Genomic DNA, 24,694 nt, shown 5'->3' on the forward strand with positions numbered 1-24,694 from the left:
CATGTCTAACTAACTTCACGGGTCATTTGATTAGTTATGCACAACAGATGCATTCGTCGAGCAAAACAGTTGCTGTGGTTTGTATGGGAAAAACATTGAGCCAATTAGATGCACCTCAGTGAGAATATTCTGTAACTGTGCCATGGTCAGTGGCGATTTTAGCATGTAAATCTTGGTGGGGCCAATCAAATTTTAATGCATGCCAGCAAAGCCATTACATAACACAACACTAAACAATACCATTAATTGCAACGGTAACAAACGGTGCCAACAAACTGTTAGGGCCTACATAAAGCTATGTCAACAGCAGAGCTTTCCTTCATTCAGCTTAATTTAGTGCCTTTTTAAAAACCCTAACTGATATGGCAGACTTGCTTAAACAAATGTGGTTTCTACTGACTCCTTATGGATTTGTGTAAGTCAATAAGAACCACATTCTCCTTCAATAAGAACAAACGTCCAAATGTAGTTTTGACTATTGAACCATACACATACATTGTTACATTTATGTTCAGTAAATTCATAATGTTTATTCTTATATCATTAACAGTTAGGTCTAAGTATAAGCAAGTGCAAGCAAACGAGCTGCGATGAGATAGGCCTATGCGTTCAGCACTTTCAAAATGGACACCGACAGAAATTCAGATAGAAAATAGTTCAGATAAATTCAGCAAGATGTTGAGGCCTTAACTTTACTCTTCTTTAAATCACCAAAGAGAGAGATAGAGACTCGGGTTAGCCTACCATTTGAAGTATTTTATTAGGCCTATGTGTTCTAAAAAGAAAGGAAAATACAATCATGAGGATCCACTTCTATAGACAATATACAGATGCATAGACAGCGCATTGCACAACCAAAACATCCCTCACAATATCAATTGGAATTGCATGGGTCTATTACTGAACTTTTTGTTGAAAAAAATGTTTTTATGGAAAGAGAGTGTCAATGGCAAACATGGATACAGACTAGAGGTCGACCGATTATGATTTTTCAACGCCGATACCGATTATTGGAGAACCAAAAAAGCCGATACCGATTAATCAGTCATTTTTTTTATTTGATTTGTAATAATGACAATTACAACAATACTGAATGAACACTTATTTTAGTATAATACATCAATAAAATCAATTTAGCCTCAAATAAATAATGAAACATGTTCAATTTGGTTTAAGTAATGCAAAAACAAAATGTTGGAGAAGAAAGTAATATGTGTCAATATGCAATATGTGCCATGTAAAAATGTGTGCCATGTAAAATATGTGCCATGTAAATAAGCTAATGTTTAAGTTCCTTGCTCAGAACATGAGAACATATGAAAGTTGGTGGTTCCTTTTAACATTGTAGGATTTTTAATGAATTTATTTGCAAATTATGGTGGAAAATAAGTATTTGGTCACCTACAAACAAGCAAGATTTCTGGGCCTCACAGACCTTAAGAGGCTCCTCTGTCCTCCACTCGTTACCTGTATTAATGGCACCTGTTTGAACTTGTTATCAGTATAAAAGACACCTGTCCACAACCTCAAACAGTCACACTCCAAACTCCACTATGGCCAAGACCAAAGAGCTGTTAAAGGACACCAGAAACAAAATTGTAGACCTGCACCAGGCTGGGAAGACTGAATCTGCAATAGGTAAGCAGCTTGGTTTGAAGAAATCAACTGTGGGAGCAATTATTAGGAAATGGAAGAAATACAAGACCACTGATAATCTCCCTCGATCTGGGGCTCCACGCAATATCTCACCCAGTGGGGTCAAAATGATCACAAGAACGGTGAGCAAAAATCCCAGAACCACATGGGGGGACCTAGTGAATGACCTGCAGAGAGCTGGGACCAAAGTAACAAAGCCTACCATCAGTAACACACTACGCCGCCAGGGACTCAAATCCTGCAGTGTCAGACGTGTCCCCCTGCTTAAGCTAGTACATGTCCAGGCCCGTCTGAAGTTTGCTAGAGAGCATTTGGATGATCCAGAAGAAGATTGGGAGAATGTCATATGGTCAGATGAAACCAAAATATAACTTTTTGGTAAAAACTCAACTCGTCGTGTTTGGAGGACAAAGAATGCTGAGTTGCATCCAAAGAACACCATTACATGGGGGTGGAAACATCATGCTTTGGGGCTGTTTTTCTGCAAAGGGACCAGGACGACTGATCCGTGTAAAGGAAAGAATGAATGGGGCCATGTATTGTGAGATTTTGAGTGAAAACCTCCTTCCATCAGCAAGGGCATTGAAGATGAAACGTAGCTGGGTCTTTCAGCATGACAATGATCCCAAACACACCGCCCGTGCAACGAAGGAGTGGCTTCGTAAGAAGCATTTCAAGGTCCTGGAGTGGCCTAGCCAGTCTCCAGATCTCAACCCCATAGAAAATCTTTGGAGGGAGTTGAAAGTCTGTGTTGCAGCCCCAAAACATCACTGCTCTAGAGGAGATATGCATGGAGGAATCGGCCAAAATACCAGCAACAGTGTGTGAAAACCTTGTGAAGACTTACAGAAAACGTTTGAACTTTGTCATTGCCAACAAAGGGTATATAACAAAGTATTGAGATAAACTTTTGTTATTGACCAAATACTTATTTTCCACCATAATTTGCAAATAAATTCATAAAAAATCCTACAATGTGATTTTCTGGATTTTTTTACTCATTTTGTCTGTCATAGTTGAAGTGTACCTATGACGGAAATTACAGGCCTCTCTCATCTTTTTATGTGGGATAACTTGCACAATTGGTGGCTGACTAAATACTTTTTTGTCCGACTGTATAGGAGTATTTCTCTCTATACCATTTGTATTTCATATACCTTTGACTATTGGATGTTCTTACAGGGACTATAGTATTGCCAGTGTAACAGTATAGCTTCCGTCCCTCTCCTCACCCCTACCTGGGATCGAACCAGGAACACATCGACAACAGCCACACTCGAAACAGCATTACCCATCTCTCCACAAAAGCCGCGGCCCTTGCAGCGCAAGAGGAATAACTACTCCAAATCTAAAAGTGAGTGACTTTTGAAACGGTATTAGTGCACACCCAGCTAACTAGCTAGCCATTTCACATTGGTTACACCAGCCACATTAGGCTGATAGGCTTGACGTCATAAACAGCACTGTGCTTGCGAAGAACTGCTGGCAAAACGCACGAAATTGCTGTTTGAATGGATGATTACGGGCCTGCTGCTGCTCAGTCAGACTGCTCTATCAAATCAGACTTAATTATAACATAATAACACATAGAAATATGAGCCTTTGGTCATTAATATGGTCAAATCCGGAAACTATCATTTCGAAAACAAAACGTTTATTATTTCAGTGAAATAATAGCGTTGGACTAGTTAACTGTACGGTTGCAAGATTGAATCCCCTGAGCTGACAAGGTTCAAATCTGTCGTTCTGCCCTTGAACAAGGCAGTTAACCCACCGTTCCTAGGCCGTCATTGAAAATAAGAATGTGTTCTTAACTGACTTGCCTAGTCAAATAAAAGGCATATATAATTTTTTTTTTTTACAAATTTAAAATCGGATATCGGCGCCCAAAATTACCGATTTCCGGCCATTCCGATTAATCAGCCGACCTCTATTACAGACCCAACAACCTTATATAGTATCTCCTCCTCGTCAAGAAAAGCACATGAGCTAATTAATTGCTTTGCTTACACAAAGTAAAGAAACATCCTCTCACTCTCAACAGCGTTTTATTTTCAGCCAACTTAACGTGTAAATATTTGTATGAATATCAGATTCAACAACTGAGACATAAACTGAACAAGATCCACAGACATATGACTAACATAAATTGAAAAATGTGTCCCTAGACAAAGGGGGGAGGGTCAAAATCAAAAGAAATGGTCAATATCTGGTGTGGCCACATTAAGTACTGCAGTGCATCTTCTCATGGACTGCACCAGATTTAACAGTTCTTGCTGTGAGATGTTAACCCACTCTTCCATCAAGGCAACAGCAAGATCCCGGACGTTTCTGAGGGGAGTGGCCCTAGCCCTCACCCTCCAATCCAACAAGTCGCAGATGTGCTCAATGGGATTGAGATCCAGGCTCTTCGCTGGCCATGGCATAACACTGACATTCCTGTTTTACAGGAAATCACGCACGGAACGAGCAGTATGGCTGGTGGCATTGTCATACTGGAGGGTCATGTCAGGATGAGCTTGCAGGAAGGGTACCACATGAGGGAGGATGTCTCCCCTGTAACGCACAGTGTTGAGATTGCCTCAATGACAACAAGCTCAGTCCGATGATGCTGTGACACACTGCCCCAGACCATGACGGACCCTCCACCTCCAAATCGACCCCGCTCCAGAGTACAGGCCTCAGTGTAACGCATATTCCTTCGACGATAAACGTGAATTCGACCATCACCCCTGGTGAGACAAAACCGCATCTCGTCAGTGAAGAGCATTTTTTGACAGTCCTGTCTGGTCCAACGACGGTGGGTTTGTACCCATAGGCGACGTTGTTGCCGGTGATGGCCTACAAGCCCTCAGTCCAGCCTCTCTCAGCCTATTGAGGACAGTCTGAGCACTGATGGAGGGATTGTGCGTTCCTGGTGTAACTCGGGCAGTTGTTGTTGCGATCCTGTAAATGTCCCGCTGGTGTGATATTCGGATGTACCGGTCCTGTCCAGGTGTTGTTTCACATGGTCTGCCACTGCCAGGATGATCAGCTGTCCGTCCTGTCTCCCTGTATGGCTGTCTTAAGCATCTCACAGTACAGTCATTGCAATTTATTGCCCTGGCCAAGTCTGCAGTCCTCATGCCTCCATGCAGCATGCCTACGGCACATTTACGCAGAGGAGCAGGGACCCTGGGCATCTTTCTTTTGGTGTTTTTCAGAGTCAGTAGAAAGGCCTCTTTAGTGTCCTAAGTTTTCATAACTGTGACCTTAATTGCCTAACGTCTGTAAGCTGTTAGTGTGTTAACGACCGTTCCACAGGTGCATGTTCATTAATTGGTTATGGTTCAATGAACAAGCATGGGAAACAGTGTTTAAACCCTTTACAATGAAGATATGTGAAGTTATTTGGATTTTTACGACTTATCTTTGAAAGACAGGGTCCTGAAAAAGGGACGTTTCTATAAGCAATAGGCCTATAACAATTGAGATGTACACAATTAAATAAATAAAAGGTTCAATAATAAAGTTTCAATGGAAATCTAAATCTAAAAAAGCCTAAATAACTATTGAGATGTACAATCTATGGCATAAGGGAATGATGAGTGGATAAGAGGCAATCCGTATTTTCAATTAAGACATTAATGAGTGAGCTAACCGTAGGATAAATAAAGGGGGCATATAAGCAGACAAAGAAAGCTCTTACAATATTCGATAATGACATTTCTCTAAAACAGGCAATAGGTTACATGTGCTGAGTGGGAAAGGGACCAAATTATTAGGGTGAGGAACATGGGCTACTTACAGCTTACTACACAACATACACTTAGTATTACACTGCAAAAAGTCAGCTCTCAAAATCAAGGAAAAAAAGCAATAAAATTAGGGAAATTTTACTTGCCAAGATTTTTTAAACAAGGCCATTGGTTGACCACCAACGGCCTTTGTTGTTGTTTTTGCATCCTTTGGTGCAAATTTAAGACCTATGGCAAGATAAACATTGTAGTGTCTTAACACTTAGTACTTATTTATGTAATAAGAAAGACTGAATACAAGCAATTGAACTGGAGCTTCACATTTACTCAAACTAGTTAGTACCAGAATAACATAGAACAATACTGCGCATGACCAAGGGCGCTTCATCCTTAAAGGGGACATCAGTAATTAACAGAACATAACAAACATAACAGTTCTTTAAACCTTCTTAATAAACAACAAACACCCTGCCTATTTATTAAAGGTTATTGGATTGGTTCTCGGATGGGCCAATACACACAGTTCTGTTATTGGGACCGGAAATAAAAAAAAATGTATTGTGCAACCCTAGTCAGTAATGAACTTTTTCCACTCGGCCATAGCCTTTTTATATGAAGAAGTCATGTATGGCGTCCGAGAGCACAGAGAAGAGTGTCACAATGCACTTGAGATATGTCAGGTGAAAGGCATAATAACGCACCATGAGATACGTAAATCCTCTTTAGAGAGGCTGGGCAGCATGTCTGTGCTTATATTAGCAGCTGAAAAACACATTTAACCACATGGTAAATAGTTAAGTAATTAGCCACTAAATCATAGTTTATAGACACAAAAGTGTCAGGTTGATATAGGTTATGAGACATTAGCATACTCTCTTCCCTTTCCAGTTAATGCAGGAATGATTTACCAAGCTAGCTAATCTTAGCTAACAAAAGTAGACGACCAGTATATCATTAATGTTGATGTCAATAACTTTAAACCAAAAGATAGTGCAAGCTAATGAAACTAAAGTTAACGCTAAATTGTCTCCCATAATGAAAATCTTAGTTAGTTCATCTTTGCTTGCCTAGGTAAGATTGTAAACCATGACTGACACATCAATAATTTAGCTTCGCTGTCTTTGGCGCCATTGCATTTATTTTCTATTGTCAATAGAAAGGGCCCCAACGGCTAGAAGAAGGGCCCCAACGCCAACTCCTAAAAACACTGTCCCCCAGGAGAATGCTTGTGATCACACCCTTTCATTTTAACCCACTGAAAGGTTTTCCTCCTGTACAGAATAAAAATTTGGCTTAGACTAAAAAAATTAAATAAAAAAATATATCAGCACGGCTGTGATTCGGTCGTAGGTACGAGGCTGCAGGCCGAAGATAATAATATTCAGTATAACAGCACAACCTCGAGTGTGATATTGTTTTTATACAACAATTCTACAAGCGCCATTTATTAGTTAACAGTAATAAGCGACAACAGATGATTTATTTATTTAATCATTTATTTGGCTCCACCAACACACATAGTTCCACAACTGGACTGGGACTGGACTGTTGCCAAGCACCACATAAACATTTTCCTACACACTAGCTTGCTACTTTGTGTAGGTCTACACGTTACCGTCCTCTCCTGACGACCATTCATAATTTAACTCAAATGTTTTTTTGTGGAAATATGTTAATCTTTGAAGTGCAACGTTTGTTTGTTTTTTACAATTTAAGATAGATAACGATCGTTGATGTAATTAAAGTTTATTAGAACGCCTGTAAAGCGGAGTGATACATGTATAGTTAAAAGTCCCGGTGCTGTTTTAGTCTACTCCAATTAAATTACTTGGTCGTATTATAAATACTTGTGAACATCATTTTCATTTTTTTCTGCCCTTTTCATCGAAAGGGAATGTTTTACTTGCGTTTGCTTAAAGTAACGTTCAAGATGCTTTGGCGGTGCGTTATCTGCGGCGTTTGTATCACTTTTTCATTGAAACTGTTATTGAGCCATATCAATAGATTGCACAGTCGCAGCCCTGATTTCTGCTACTCTGTTGTATTGACGGATGCACTGAGGAATATAGTGTACAATTCCTTCTATCATCATGTAAAGAGAAACCACCTTCAACACCTACTTGAAGGCACCCGACCAGATGAACAGCCATCGGAGGAAAGCCAAGTACCACCAGAACAGGTAAGTAGCTAGCTAGCGTTTTTGTTCTGGATTTTTAAAAATGATTTAATGAACGGATGATACATGGACCAAAGTCATACTGTCCATAGGCTATTCGATAATTTTATCTATCATGACTCTTATGGCTAAAGCTGGTTAATGTGAAAATAATCAATGATGAATAGGAACAAAACACAAATGGCTCTATTGGTGAAACTAAATACAATTTCAAGTAATAATCTGTTTCTTTGATGTGTGGTACACAGGACAACATTCAACTCGATCAGCTTCAAGCTAACTCTAGCATCACTGATCAGCAACTCCATACATCTGACTCAGATGAAGGGCAAAGGGACATTAACCAACATGGAGCTCATTGTTACTGGGGTACAGCAGTATCAATCATCACTATTGGACAACCTCAGGAAGCAGATGGAGGCAGTGCTAAAGAAGCATTCAGGAAGCACATCAGGTCAACTTGAAAAAGATGCAATGGATATATTTGCAACAACATTTAGACAGGACAGTGTTATTAAGAAGCAGTTTAGCTGTTTGGACGCAGAGGAAATTCCAATTGCTGGAACCATATGCAAGATGAACCATATGCAGGATGAAATGTGGAGGATCAAAAGACATTTTCATTAAAGACAAATGATTTCATGATGTACCATTAGTCAAAAGGCTAGAACAGTTCTTAACACCCCCAAGGATTTTGTCTCTGGTTGAAAATGGACCCCAGGTGTGCAGGGAAAGTTGTTTTCGTGACATTCTTGATGGTGCTCTTCTAAAATCACATCCCTTATTTTCAGAGAAACCAAAGGCATTGCAGATTGTTCTGTACACGGATGAAATATAGATATGTAATCCACAAGGATCCTTTGCATCAAAAAACAAGTTGTTAATGGTGTACCACACCTAGGAAGTATAAATCCAAAATACAGGACTAAACTGGCTGCTATCAGGCTACTTGCCGTGGCTAGATCAGCAGAACTCCGTCAATCTGGTGTAGATGTAATATTGAATAGAATCAAGGAAGACATGGATGCATTGTACAGTGGGGTTAAAATGCAAACTATTAACGGAGAGAAAACGATATATGGTGCCATTGTCTCTCTCTGTGGAGACACTCTGGCACAACATGAACTAGCAGGGTTCAAAGAGGGTGTGGGCTTTGCCTACAGTAAGTGCAGACACTGTGAGTGTTCTTTTGATAGACATGCAGTCACTCTTCAATGAGGATGCATATACAAAAAGGACATTGTAGAAGCATGTCAGATGAAATAGAAAAGGCACAGACGGACTTGCTTCACAACAGCCTGAGAACAACATATGGGATCAATAGAAGGAGCAAGTTAGTTGAATTCCCAGCCTTTGATATCATACAACAAACTCTGCAGGACATTATGCATATAATTCTGGAAGGCCTAGCCCCATTGGAAATCAAATGTGTTTTGAATCATCTTGTTGTGTCAGGACAGATTGATCGGGACTCAAGTCAATGCTGTTATTCTTGGTTTCCCTTATTCCCCTCTAGATGTTAGAGATCGGCCATCCCCAATTTCTGTTAGTACATTAACGTCAAGTGATGGTAAATTAAAACAGTCATCTAGGCAAATGCTTGTCCTGCTAAGGATTTTGACATTTGTTTTGGGAAGTTTGGAAGTCAATGCATATATGACTGATAATTGAGCTAATAGAGGTTGTACAGATAGTATTTGCACCTGTTCTTTCCATTGCGACTGTGTCTAGGTTGAAGTTACTCATTGAAAATAATTTGAAGCATTTATAGAAGGAGCTTTTTCCAGACCGCAATGTTACACCTAAACATTACATTTACATTTAAGTCATTTAGCAGACGCTCTTATCCAGAGCGACTTACAAATTGGTGCATTCACCTTATGCCATCCAGTGGAACAGCCACTTTACAATAGTGCATCTAAATCTTTTAAGGGGGGTGAGAAGGATTACTAAACAGCATTATATGATACATTTGCCATTACAGATAAAGTCATTGTGTCCAATTGTTAGACATACATGTATGCGGTTTGAGTCTAAACATTGTTTCTTTAAACAATGGGCTTCCAAGCTCAATTTAAAAGAGATTTGCAAGTCTTTGATCAATCAAAACCAAACATATGAAAGCTGCCAAAATGATGACAGTTCAATGCACCCAATTGTTTCAAATGAAAGGGAGATGGGACCTGTATCAGAGGTTAAAGATCTACAATATTTACATGGAAAATTGAGGGTCTTCCTAGGTTTCAATGAAGTAAACCATGCTGTATCAGTCAAATGGCTTGTAATAAATTCTAATAAATACATGACTCAGAAGTCCATGATCTTTGCCAAAGTACTGAATTGTAATATGCCAGAATTTGGACTGGTCAAAAACATATTTCTTGTTGATTATATTTCTTGTTTGGAATATCAACCATTTCAAACTATACGCTTTGATAGAAACGTCATGGCTTATCAAGTTGAGGTCCCTCACTTTGCACAGACCACTTGAGTTAGTGGATGCTGAAAAGCTGGTTGATTTGACCTCTTATTATACAATTAGCAACAAGAGCCAAACGTATGTACTAGTCAAATACCATCTTGGGGATGTAGTAGAATTGTACAACAGTTCAAATGACTCAGTGTGTTCCCCAGATATGAAAAGTGTACTGACTTTGTTCTGTACTGTATTTTGTCTACATGATTGCTGTGTGTAAGATTGACAATAAAACAGTGCATTCCAGTTGGTCATTTTCTGTTCTTAATATGTGAAGAGATGAAAAGGATAAGATGCTTGAAATAAGAAATTGTGACTTTGACAAAGCAGTTTTGTACTTGTCAGTGTAGATCAAACAGCTTTATAATTCCGGCAATTCTAGTTTCGAGCATTGAGTCACTCAGAACCAGTAATACAATCTCAGTAACAAGTTATATTATCTTATTAAGACAATTACGGACAAAAAAAGTTTGAAACAAGTGAAATGCTCCAACATAAAAACTGGCTGGTAAAGAAGAAATATCTTGTCAGACAAAAAAACAAGCTTTGATTTAAGATATTTCATTTGACTTAGATTTCAATTTTTGCAGTGTACTTTCTTAGCTACAGCATACATACAGGATACAAGACATATTTGGACTCACCGTTGTTGGTGCTGTGCTGACTTCTACAGGAAGGCGGTCCTTCCTGTGGGATTTTTTTTTTAATCAAATTTTGTCATCAAAGTCTGGCATTCTCTGGATTTTTGGTGTGTTCAGTACAACTGGGAAATCTGAAAAAAAAGAACAAGGTCAAATCCTGACGTCAGTGATCTTCAGGTTGGAGCTCTAGTAAGAGGCCAGAGTTCCCGACTTGGAATTTTGAGTATGATGACAGTTCAAAACGTATTTTCCCAGTCAGAGCTCGTTTTTTCTGAGTTTCCAGTTGTCTTGGACACACTGAAGTCGGAGATTTCCCACTTCCGAGTTTCCAGTTGTTTTGAACACCTTGGACAATGTGACAAGTGGTCCTTCAACACCCAATCCTAATTCATGATAACTATATGCAACCATACTTGCAGATATATCTACAAATTCATTTATATTTAGTTAGATAGCTAGTTAATAACATTTTTAACTAGCTAGCTAAATATCCCGGCCTTGGTGGGCTAACGCCCTCATTGACTGTAGGGTTTCCCAGTTTTTTTCCATAAACAGAGCGCTGCCAACGCATCAACTCCTGAATTACCATTTGTCAAACAATAGAGGTCGCCAGTTTGTAGTCCTAAAACCCGGAAATAAGTTACCTCTGGGTTGTTCAGTCATCCGGATGGGAAAAATCAATGGGGAAGGAATAGGGTTAGGGAAGAAATGCAACAAATAAGGCTTGAGTTTAACACAGGTTTCGGATATCTTATACGTTTTGTTATATGAGATAATAGCAGTCAGTTAACATGACCTTTATGAATGATGTTTTTTCTTATTACATGAATAAAAATTAAAACAATCACAAAAAGTGACATTGGCTGATGAAGATTCTCATAGAACGAAACGTATAAAATATCCTAAACCTGTGTTTACCATAAACCCTGTTTTCAGCATTTATTCAAAAACCTTAGAAAAACGCCATTCACTTTCAGAAAGGCTTTGTCCAACAAATTATGGCACATTTAGAGCAAATTATGAGCCAATTTATGCTTGATCCGAAAATGTGGTTCGAGGCGCCGTATGGATGGTGAAACGCAACTGGGAATTTGTGTTTATACAGGACGTCCCGCTGTCACCTACCGTCAACCAATCATATCAATGAAATTATTGGTTGACGGTAGGTGAGAGCGGGACTTCCTGTATAAACACAAATTCCCTTCTTTGACAACTTCCTTTACAACAGCTCCTTGCTGCTCAGCGAAGCACAATAAGAATTACCTGATTTCTGCACGGCCATTGCAGACGGTGGAATGAACATGCATAACCTTTAAACCGTGGACCTGCGCTCTGGTCTGCCAACTGCTACTGGGTATCATGGTCGTGTCGCCTGCATTAGATACGTGACCATTTTTTTTCTCTTGCATTATTTTATTTCAAGTAGGATAGCAGCATACACAAGAATTAACTAATATTGATAACGATCTAGATGTCACCTTGATACATTTCGGTACCCAAAACTATAATCTGTTACGAACAGAGTGGACTATGTTTTGTAGACTTTACCCTTTGCCAAAATTGTTTAGAAGGAGTGTGAAGGATAATTCACTTATTGTACACGCGCACCTCACAGAGTAGGTGTTCCCTAAATGTAAACATGCAAATATATGCTCGAACACGCCAATAGGATCTCGCTAGCTTGTGCTTGGCTCTGCCCGCCTCCATGCTTGTTCTGCCCTCTATGACTAATTTGTTCCCGTTTGAAATGTTAGGCTGTGGTCTATCTTGGTTTAGTTATACAAATCTTTGTCCATGCTCCCGGTTGCCATTGGGATGCATCTAACTTTAAACTATGCCACTTTGTTTACATACCCTACATTACTCATCTCATATGTATATACTGTACTCGATACCATCTACTGCATCTTGCCTATGCCGCTCTGTACCATCACTCATTCATATATCTTTATGTACATATTCTTTATCCCTTTACACTTGTGTGTATAAGGTAGTAGTTTTGGAATTGTTAGTTAGATTACTCGTTGGTTATTACTGCATTGTCAGAACTAGAAGCACAAGCATTTCGCCACACTCGCATTAACATCTGCTAACCATGTGTATGTGACAAATAAATTTGATTTGATATCTGCTCTCGGCCGGCACACTCATTAGGCAGGATTAGGTGCCTATGGCGGCAGATTGAGGAGGGAGGCATTTTCTGAGCTAAACCTCCAACAACAACACATAAAACCTCACATAATTTTGCCCAAAAACAATGACAATTTCTCTCAACCAGTGGCATATGGGCTTTTTAGGTGAGTGCTAAATCTGCCCTTTGATAAGCAGTGCCCACTTTGTCAAAGGCAAGGGCGCAAAATATTTTGCTTGTCCATGGTGCTGTTGGAGAGACGCATCTCTGCAGCGTTCCAATGTTCAGTCAAAAAAATATCTAACATGAATCATGTTGCAGATATAGGATATAGAAAAACTATGTGGCTTTTTCTGTAGCCTACAGGCTGGAGAAAAAAATGCACGAGGACACTTTTTTACATCATGCAGCTTTCTCCGATCAAATAGCCTAACCTAAATGGCGCTCAATCAATAAATAAATGTTGATTAGGTGACCATGATGGTTCGAGGGCCAGATTGGGAATTTAGCAAGGACACAAGGGTTAACAGCCCTACACTTACAATAAGTGCAACCTTTCGGTTACAATTCCAACGCTCTAACCAATAGGCTCCCTGCCGCCCCAATGATTTCCACATCCACGGATATTGGTTTTTGGTCCGGTCCAGACCATATCGTAACTTGATTTCAACGTCCACGGATATTTAAGGTTCTGAGTGTTTGGTTCAGATTTGGTGTTCTCCATACCACCTTGATTTCAACGTTAACGATTGGTTGATTTTGTCTTGTCCGGAACAAATCTGAACCAATCATATGTTTGGTTCAGATTTTGTCCCGTATTGACCAGCCTTGATTTGGCCCAAACATAGATGTCTATAAATGACTTATTTTCAACTTTCATTCAGAACTGAAAATGAACCTGATTTCAACTTCCAGAAAATACATATTTTTCAACATCTGGAAAATATGCATTTTCAATGTCCTGGAAATATGTATTTTAAACATACAGAAAATACCTTTTCATCTTTCATTCAGAACCTAAATTGAACCCAACTTCTGGAAAATACGTCCTTTAGACGTTATTTTGCTTACTGGAACAATTCTAGTTTTGCAGGGGAACGCCATTTTTTGGTCTTGCCTAAAGGCGGCAGAATCAGTGTTGACTATCAACTCATAGTGCAGCCCAATCAGCCACGCAAAACAGTGTTGAGTGGCAGCAAATCTGTCCAGTTAGCTGAGTCGCTTTCCATACACCCACTCCTTTCGAAACACTTACTCGCCCAAACTCCGGTCGCCATATCGAGTTGCAGCTTCCCATTCTCGAGTTAGTGCCTACAAAAAGACGCCATTACTATTTCTCTCAATGGGCGTAGTCCTTCTTCCCAACAGAATGGCCCTGAAACTACATCTCCCACGGCGCACAACTGTAGACCTGAAACTGTATTCCTCATAATCGATGATCTCAACTTAGTTTCCTCTCTAGTGGCATGAAGTAGGCTAGCTGGTGGAAGATAGGTACCGGGGCGATGGAGCGAGCTGAAAATACTATCTGATAACGGTATCCGCTGAACTTTTTGTTCACATCAAAAAGTTGAGGACCCAACACAGCCATGCAGTTCAAATACAGAAGGCACTGATTTATTTTTATATGCTTTTCTGTTGTCCTTCAAGTGCTGGCCAAGATGTCTGTGGAGGAACAGGAATATCCAGAGGCGACTCTGGTTGCAGAGGCCGGGCCGCAGTGGTTTCGGGCGGAATTAGAACGCCTATCCCGGGAGTTGAGCGAGACGACTCATGAGAAGATCCAGGCGGCGGAATACGGGCTTGCGGTGCTCGAAGAGAAGCAACTGCTCAAACAGCGGTATGATGAGTTGGAGACAGAGTTCGAGACCGTTCGGCAGGAACTCGACCAGCTGAAGGAGGTAGAGTCAGGTCACAACATTCCACTACACATTTGTCAATTTTACTGTCAAAGCGCGTCCAGTTAATGGCTAAAATGTTTCTTACAAAGAGTACAGTAATTACTGTACGTTTCTCATCCGATTCAGGCTCGCTATGCTATGTTGCAATACTTTTAAAATTCAATTCAGCTGTGATGTTATAAGGGACAGTTCGACATTTACTGGGGGGTGCATAGCTGGAGGAAGATGTTTTGAGCAGGGGGTGCTGTGTGTGGGGTAGAAAAAAACATTATAATAAAGTATTTGCAGGCTAACAATAAAATACAATTCCAAATGTAATGAGTAGCCTAAGCATAGGACAATATTCAATAAGAGTAGTCACTGCAGCTTAAAGTGAATTTAAATACATTGGCCAAATTATATAATTCAGCCTGTCTGTGCAAATACTTCACCAGAGAGCATGATTTAGCCACAGAGGATCATTAGCTCCTTTTAAAGCTGTGATTGAAATCACAAACGTGTAGGCCTCCATGCCTAGTTGGGAAGCCCTCAATTTGCGGTTTTTGAGATGTGGCTGTCGGGTGAAAAGCAATGCAACTAAAAATATGTGTGAAGATATTGTGTCTTCAGTATAATTTGAAATGTTAAGAGAAGAAAGGGAGGGGTGTGCGTGTGACAAAGAGAGGCCAGCATCCCGGAGTCGCCTCTTCAATGATGACATTGAGACTGGCGTTTTGCGGGTACTATTTAATGAAGCTGCCAGTTGATGACTTGTGAGGTGTCTGTTTCTCAAACTAAACACTCCTAATGTACTTGTCCTCTTGCTCAGTTGTGCACCGGGGCCTCCCAATCCTCTTTCTACTCTGGTTAGGGCCAGTTTGCGCTGTTCTGTGAAGGAAGTAGTACATAGCGTTGTACGAGATCTTCAGTTTTTTGGCAATTTTTCACATGGAATAGCCTTCATTTCTCAGAACAAGAATAGACTGACAAGTTTCAGAAGAAAGTTCTTTGTTTCTGGCAATTTTGCCAAGTGCAATATTGCAAAACACAGCTTAGCCTTTTGTTAATCCAGCTGTCGTCTCAGATTTTGAAATTATGCTTTACAGCGAAAGCAATCCAAGCATTTGTGTAAGTTTATCGATAGCCTAGCATAGCATTATGTACACTTAGCATCAGGAAGCTTGGTCACGAAAATCAGAAATCAGCTGTCTGTCCAGAGCTCACTGAAGCAGGTTACTCTGAGGGCCCAGAATAGGCTAGTTGATACAATGTTGCAAGTTCGCAAGCAACTGCATAGGGCCAGACCTTCATATATATATAATCACTGGTGCTGAACCCAGTAAGACAGAAAGAAAGGGAGGCAGGCCTGCAGAGTATCTATAAAGAGATGAAAGAACCTGCATTTTCATCTGGATATGTCTTCTTTATGTATTTTTATTTAGTTGACAATGGAAGTTGTAGGCCTAATGCTACATTTGCCCAGGCCATCTCTATTTTTATTTAGCCGCCAATGGCTCACGGTGAATCAATGTATCTAAATGGCAGAGGCTGGTGCTCTTGCATTAGTGGAATTTTAACTTTCAGATCTGTATAGTTTGTGTTATTAACCACGTGACAATGATTTTGAGTAACGAAAATGTTATTATTAAAATGAAACCGTTTCACGAAAGTGTGCATATTAAAATCATAAATGTCATGCAGATCGGTAGAAATGCTAGGATACATTGTAAGCTTCCCCATACGTGAAACTCATACTTAACACACGCGCCTAAGAACAGACTATTGTTAAGAGCGCACATTTCTTTGTACTGTATAATTACAATGTGTTTGTGTGAGAGCGATAAGGAGAGGGGTGTTGTAACTAAGATTGTGTGTATTAAAACTGAGCAAAAATGGACAGCTGTGTGGAGAAAAGCGCTCACCTCGATCCAGCACCAGCGGGTGGAAAGCACCACTAGCTGGGCAATCCCCAGCACTCTGTTGCTTGCCATGGGAAGGAGCAGGCCAGCAAGCCGAGGGGGCGAGAGAATGCCATGTTCCTTATTTGATATTGTTCCCTTTTCGCCATGTTTAGAATAGTAAACTAATAGAAAACAGAAGTGTAGAACTAATTGTGAGCACTGCTTCAGATCACTTGGTATCCACTACAATTGGGAGAAAAGTGAGGGGGAGAGAGAGACCTGACTTAACTCAAAGTAAACTGTCTATTGCACAGCAGAGGGTGTGTCCAAAATCCCAAAACCTAATAGATAAGAGCATACCGCTTACAAAACAGAGCTGAGAGCTCTCCATGCAGAATGGGCCCCATATATAATTATCACATCACATTTTTTTTCTCTCTCCCCTACCCGAATATCATTATCATTTATGTCAAGAATGCAACAGAAAACACACATTCTTACTGGGGAGGGGGTGGGCTGGTCTAACCCGAGGTGTCATCAAAAAAAAAGCGCCCCCTCCCCAAGGGCCATCGTGGTATCGGCTTGAGGGGGAATATACACGGCTGTGAATATAAACGAAGAGAATTCTCTTGGGAGGTAATACCATTGGTATTTGATTGAGGGGTATTCTAGGTCGGGTGAACAAAAGGACTTGAGTTTCTGTATGCTTTCACAATCACACAATGAGTAGTTAGTCATGAAACATACATCCCCACCTTTGTTCTTCTCAGAGAGTTCTTTATTCTTGTCTGCACGATGTACTGAGAATCCAGATGGCTGTATGGACAGGGACAGTATATCCCGAGAGAGTTTCCGTGAAACAGACTGTTACAATCCCTGATATCTCTCGGGAAGGAGATCCTCGTCCTGAGCTCGTCTACGTTATTATCCATGGACTGTACATTAGCGAGCAACATACTCGGATGCGGCGGATGGTGTGCACGCGTCGAGTCGGACTAGAAGTCCAGTCTGAATACCTCTTCTACGCCGTCAGTGTTTTGGAGTAGCCTCTGGAATAAGTTCAATTGCCCTAGGGGGAATGAACAAAGGATCCAATTTAGGAAAGTTGTATTCCTGGTAGTAATGCTGGTGAGTTACCGCCGCTCTGATATCCAAAAGTTATTTCCGGCTGTATGTAATAACACAAAAAATGTAGTAATACAAAATAGCAATAACAAGGCTACAGTGGGGAGAACAAGTATTTAATACACTGCCGTTTTTGCAGGTTTTCCTACTTACAAAGCATGTAGAGGTCTAATTTTTATCATAGTTACACTTCAACTGTGAGAGACTGAATCTAAAACAAAAATCCAGAAAATCACATTGTATGATTTTTAAGTAATTCATTTGCATTTTATTGCTATAGTAGTGGGTGAACAGGGTGTACAGGAGGGGACTAAGCACACACTCCTGAGGGGCCCCTGTGTTGAGGGTCAGCGTGGCGGATGTGTTGGGGCCTACCCTCCACCTGGGGACGGCCCATCAGGAAGTCCAGAATCCAGTTGCAGACCAGGCTTTCAAAGCATTTCATGGCTACAGATGTGAGTGCTACGGGGCGGTAGGCATTTAGGCAGGTTACCTTGGCGTTCTTTGGCAGAGGGACTATGATGGTCTGCTTGAAACATGTAGGTGTTACAGACTGGGTCAGGGAGAGGTTGAACATGTCAGTGAAGACCCTTGCCAGCTGTTCAACGCATGCGCTGAATACACATCCTGGTAATCCGTCTGGCCCTGAGACCTTGTGAATTTTGACCTGTTTAAAGGTCTTACTCACATCAGCTACGGAGAGCGTGATCACACAGTCGTTGGAACAGCCTGTGCTCTCATGCATGGTTCAGTGTTGCTTGCCTCGAAGCAAGTATAGAAGGTATTTAGCTCATCTGGTAGGCCCGCGTCACTGGGCAGCTCATGGCTGGGTTTCCCTTTGTAATCCGGGATAGTTTGCAAGCCCTGCCACATCCAACGAGCATCAGAGCCGGTGCAGTAGGATTCAATCTTAGTCCTGTATTAACACTTTGCCTGTTTAATGGTGGTTAGCTTCTTCCAAAATCAAGCTTCTCTTGGTAACAGCTTTGCTGTCTAATATTTGTTATGTGCGTGGAGCAAACTGTGAGTAGTATTCTTGAGTTACTTGTATAGTTTAGGTCAGAAACTGTATAAAATGTTCGCAATGCACTTGTTAGCATTTAATTATCATTCTCTGAGATTTTACATCGACTTGTTAGCAACAAATTTCCACCGACAGGTTTCTGTGCAAATGCACCACACAACCAATAAACAAAGCATTGGGCACACTAATATCATGGTTTGAGTTTTCACCACCACAATAAATAGACTATAGCCGTATTTGCACGGGACTAGTATTACTAGAGAATGTTGGTTATGTAATTATTAGGACAGAATGTCCATTATTCCAGAGGACTATTCGGACGGGATTAGTTTTTTCCAAACTGCCCCCTGTAATTAATACTTTCTATAAATTAACCATTATGATGGAAGCCTGGAGGTTTTTATTCTAGAAGTGATATTTCAACATGTCCAGGCGATTACAGGCTACACTGATAACTTGAGCACCCAAGTTTCTAAACCATACCAAACTTGTCATTTCCAAAAGTTTAGCCCAGTTGGAATGCTGCTTTGTGACCTATTAACAGCAAGGGTTGCATTAAATAGGCACAACCTTTTCTTTATTATTTACAGATTTGGCGATGTTCAATTCATTGGCACAAAACTTAAACAAAAGCATTCACTGTGAAAGTTGATACATGTAGGCTCTTCATATATACACTACCAGTCAAAAGTTTGGTGTCACTTAGAATTTCCTTTTTTTTTTTTTTTTTAAAGAGAAGCACATTTTTGGTCCATTAAAATAACATCAAATTGATTAGAAATTCAGACTAGAGGTCGACGATTATGATTTTTCAACGCCGATACCGATTATTGGAAGACCAAAAGAGCCGATACCAATTAATCGGCCAATTTTAATAAAATAAATATTTATTTATATATATATATATATATATATATATATATATATATATATATATATATATATATTTTTTTTTTTTAAATATATATATTTGTAATAATGACAATACTGAATGAACACTTATTTTAACTTAATATAATACATCAATAAAATCAATTTAGCCTCAAATAAATAATGAAACATGTTCAATTTGGTTTAAATAATGCAAAAACAAAGTGTTGGAGAAAGTATAAGTGCAATATTTGCCATGTAAGAAAGCTAATGTTTAAGTTCCTTGCTCAGAACATGAGAACATATGAAAGCTGGTGGTTCCTTTTAACCTGAGTCTTCAATATTCCCAGGTAAGAAGTTTTAGGTTGTAGTTATTATAGGAATTATAGGAATATTTCTCTCTATACCATTTGTATTTCATATACCTTTGACTATTGGATGTTCTTATAGGCACTTTAGTATTGCCAGTGTAACAGTATAGCTTCCGTCCCTCTCCTTGCTCCTCCCTGGGCTCGAACCAGGAACACAACGACAACAGCCACCCTCGAAGCAGCGTTACCCATGCAGAGCAAGGGAAACAACCACTCCAAGGCTCAGAGCGAGCGAGTGACGTTTGAAACGCTATTAGCACGTGCTAACTAGCCAGCCATTTCACTCCGGTTACACCAGCCTCATCTCGGGAGTTGATATGCTTGAAGTCATAAACAGCGCAATGCTTGACCCACAACAAAGAGCTGCTGGCAAAACGCATGAAAGTGCTGATTGAATGAATGTTTACGCGCCTGCTTCTGCCTACCACCGCTCAGTCAGATACTTAGATACTTGTATGCTCAGTCAGATTATACGCAACGCATGACACGCTAGATAATATCTAGTAATATCATTAGCCATGTGTAATTAACTAGTGCTTATGATTGATTGTTTTTATAAGGTAAGTTTAACGCTAGCTAGCAACTTAGCTTGGCTTACTGCATTCGCGTAAACAGGCTAAATTGTTACGCGAATGCAGTAAGCATTCGCGTAGCATTTGCACTCCTTGTGGAGTGCAACAAGAGGCAGGTCGCAATTGCTTTGGACTAGTTAACTGTAAGGTTGCAAGATTGGAATCCCCGAGCTGACAAGGTGAAAATCTGTCGTTCTGCCCCTGAACGAGGCAGTTAACCCACCGTTCCTAGGCCGTTATTGAGAATAAGAATGTGTTCTTAACTGACTTGTCTAGTTAAATAAAGATTAAATAAAGGTGTTAAAAAAAATCTGCAAAATCGGTGTCAAATCAAATGTATTTATATAGCCCTTCGTACATCAGCTGATATCTCAAAGTGCTGTACAGAAACCCAGCCTAAAACCCCAAACAGCAAGCAATGCAGGTGTAGAAGCATTGTGTGTCCAATAATACAGATTTCCAATTGTTATGAAAACTTGAAATCGGCCCTAATTAATCGGCCATTCCGATTAATCGGCTGACCTCTAATTCAGACGCTTCAAAAGTCCTCAACTGGCAGCTTCATGAAATACTACCCGCAAAACACCAGTCTCAACGTCAACAGTGAAGAGGCGACTTCGGGATGCTGGCCTTCTAGGCAGAGTTGCAATGAAAAAGCCATATCTCAGACTGGCCAATAAAAATAAAAGATTAAGCTGGGCAAAAGAACACAGGCACTGGACAGAGGAACTCTGTGGTTTTAGAGGATGCAACAGGTCAGCACCTTAGTAGTAAATGTCAGTTGGCTTTTCAATTGGGGAGCATTTTGAGCTGTGTATCTCATGTCTTCACTGTCCTTTCATGAGCAATGATGCCCCTGGGCTCCGCTACCTATCAGCTATTCCAATTTGTTCTTGTGGATTCATATAAAAAAATGTATGCAGCGTTGAATGCTTTAATGTGTGGTATGATTTCTAGTTAGTCTATTGCAGATCTTGACAAATGATACACCTCCCAATGTTGTCACTATGAATAGTACATTTAGGGCAGGATAGGCTGTTAGACTGGTAGACTACAAACCTGTGGTATAGTAAAAGTTAGCACATGGAAAAGTGTAGTGCATTAGGGAAGTACCAAAACACCTTTATATAGGGGTGGTGCACTCAAACAGATGAGGAAATGTTGCTAGGATGTAAGAAATTATATAGTAAAACCAGCAAAAGAGGGAATGTAAAACAGGGAAAAAACACACTACCCTCCCGTGTGCCCTATAAAAACACACAACCCTCCCGAAAGCATAAAAAAAAAGCAAATTAAATCGAGTTGGGGAGGAAACTGACACCTTTGCAGCCTGAATGGAGGATGTTTTATGTACCAGCCGGTCCATGGGTGACACGAGTGTATTACCAGCTGGGCTGACGTTGTCGACACCTAGGGGTAAAACGACATCAGGATGAGCTCTCTAGGGGTCTCGGTGCTAGAAGTTTTGTTAGCCTACTTTAATAACATCAAAGTTGGCCTACTATGATAAAAGACGAGGAAAACATTCAAAAAGACAGAACACTAACTTCAGGCAAGAGTGTAGATGTTTTCAGATGTTTACAAACACATACGTGTGTCTGTGTTAGTATTATTTGGGAAAATGTGGGTGATATTTGAATATCCTTGTTAAAGTTATTATCTCTGGATGACATCTATCAGCAATAACCTACACCAGTCCCAACTTGCTCTTTGTTTGACAGTGGAAATTGCTGTGGTGGAGGCCAGTACTATATTTAAAGCCACATGCTGGCTTTGCCTCTGCCAGAGAAAGGTTTCCCTGCCTCAGGCTTCTCCAATGGGAGAACAGCAGTCGAGTTGCTTGGGCTGGTTTTGATCAGATTTGCCCAAATGCTTTAGTCTTCTCTCTGAGAGACTAGGGACTCTATCTTGTGAATCCTGTTGCAATTTACCCCTGCGTCATAGGGGCTAGTACCCACTGTTGAACAGGGCTGGAGTCCAGAGGCCAAACTTGGTCCAGCCCAAGTATTTATGACATTTAAGGGGATTTTAGTCACCCTGAAGCATGTGTGTCCCTCTCCCAACAAAATGGCTTGCAGTAAACTGAAATCAGCTGTTAGGCTATGTGTTAGAGCTAAGCAACAACATTCTCACAGAATTCTGACTACGGTGCTCTAGCAGAATGACAGCATTTATAGCCACACAAGCACAATGGCAACTTCACTAGCATTGTTTATGTTTACCTGATTATTTCTATCTCTATCAAGAGTAGATAATTTGTGACCCGATTCAGAAAACTAGGGGTATGTCGCAACTTCACAGGAGAGCCGTTTGAACGTATTTATTTTATTTTTTTAATCAAAATGAGGTTTTTGGCAGAAATGCTTTCTAGAACATGTGAACTTTCATGTGCCTTAATAACAAACTTGTATGCCATCTGTTAATACGGATAAAATTCTTAAATTTACAAGCCTTGTTGGTTAAGCCACAGAAAAAGGGGTAACCTTCCCACTGAACATGATTGGCTGAGATAATGAGTGGGCTGGACATGCCGAGAGATGAGTTCGGATTGGTCTGCCATATAGAAGGCTTCTGTCTATTTGAGCTCGTCAGTCTGTGTTGGTAATCCTGTTGAATGTGGTTCTTCAAAAATGTATTGTGTAGTGGAGCTGCATAAGTGGGGTTCTCCACTTTCTGGAGGATCAAGTTTTGAAATCAGTGGAAATAGAGTATGATAGCTAAAGAGTTTGAGAAAACACCTTTCTCTGGATTACATCTTCAAACTAAGGGCAACCGTGGTATGGCGTTCCTGACAGGCATGATGATGTATACAGGTAAGATAGTCAAGCGATAGCTCGCTACATTTTCATATATTACACGTTTCTAATTTTGACAAAGTGGTTTCATTTCAAGCTAACGTGTACTGTTAGCTAGCTATCTAATGTTAGCTGGCTGGCACCCTAGCTGACGTTATTATTAGTTTCCCAGGGCCATTTGCTTTTCTAGTTAGAGCCTAATCAATTTAATCAAATTTATTTAGAAAGCCCTTTTCACATCAGCCGACGTCACAAAGTGCTGTACAGAAACCCAGCCTAAAACCCCAAACAGCAAGCAATGCAGATGTAGTAGCGCGGTGGCAAAGAAAAATTCCCTAGGAAGGCCAGAACCTAGGAAGAAATCTAGAGAGGAACCAGGCTCTAAGGGGTGGCCAGTCCTCTTCTGGCTGTGCCGGGTGGATATTGATCGTTTATAATGGAACATGGCCAAGATGTTCAGTTTAAAACGTCCATAGATGACCAGCAGGGTCAGATGATGATGACGATGATAATAATAATAATAATTAGAGGTCGACCGATTTTATGATTTTTCAACGCCGATAACGATTAAGCGGACAATTTTTATATATATATTCGTAGTAATGACAATTACAACAATACTGAATGAACAATGAACACTTTTATATTAACTTAATATAATACATAAAATATATTTAGTCTCAAATAAATAATGAAACATGCTCAATTTGGTTTAAATAATGCAAAAACACGGTGTTGGAGAAGAAAGTAAACGTGCAATATGTGCCATGTAAGAAAGCTAACGTTTAAGTTCCTTGCTCAGAACATATGAAAGCTGGTGGTTCAATATTCCCAGTTAAGAAGTTGTAGTTAGTATAGGAATTATGACGCGTTGGCAATTTCTCTCTATCCCATTTGTATTTCATATAACTGACTATTGAATGTTGTAATAGACACTTTAGTATTGCCAGCCTAATCTCAGGAGTTGATAGGCTTGAAGTCATAAACAGCGCTGTGAAGCAAGCATTGCTCAGAGCTGCTCGAAAATGCAGTAAAGTTTGAATGAATGCTTACGTGCCTGCTGCCGCCTACCACCGCTCAGACTGCTCTATTAAATCGTAGACTTAATTATAATATAATAAACACAGAAATTCGAGCCATTAATATGATCAAAAATGGAAGCTATCATTTCGATAACAAAATGTATATTCTTTCAGTGTTAAACGGAACCGTTCCGTATTTTATAGACCGGGCACAACCTTCAATGTTATGTCATAATTATGTAAAATTCTGGCAATTTAGTTTGCAGGTTTAAAAAATATACTTCTGTTTATTGATTTTAAGATTGGCATCGATGTTT

The 24,694-nt window shown here is 40.1% G+C and overlaps 1 protein-coding gene across 2 annotated transcripts in view; it reads left to right on the top strand.

Annotated features, from left to right (window-relative positions):
• Positions 1-11,909: 11,909 nt before the first annotated feature.
• bicd2 (bicaudal D homolog 2 (Drosophila)) overlaps positions 11,910-24,694 on the top strand; it is a 41,954-nt gene continuing 29,169 nt past the window's right edge. Inside the window, exon 1 of one of the 2 annotated variants that reach the window (XM_035743412.2) lies at positions 11,910-14,718. In XM_035743412.2, coding sequence (XP_035599305.1) covers positions 14,479-14,718 — 240 coding nt within the window. In that variant the 5' untranslated portion in view covers positions 11,910-14,478. The remainder of the gene's footprint in view (positions 14,719-24,694) is intronic. The other variant, XM_035743413.2, reaches the window with a different exon arrangement.

The sequence above is a fragment of the Oncorhynchus keta genome, chromosome 10 (assembly GCF_023373465.1).
Source record: "Oncorhynchus keta strain PuntledgeMale-10-30-2019 chromosome 10, Oket_V2, whole genome shotgun sequence".
NCBI lineage: Eukaryota > Metazoa > Chordata > Actinopteri > Salmoniformes > Salmonidae > Oncorhynchus > Oncorhynchus keta.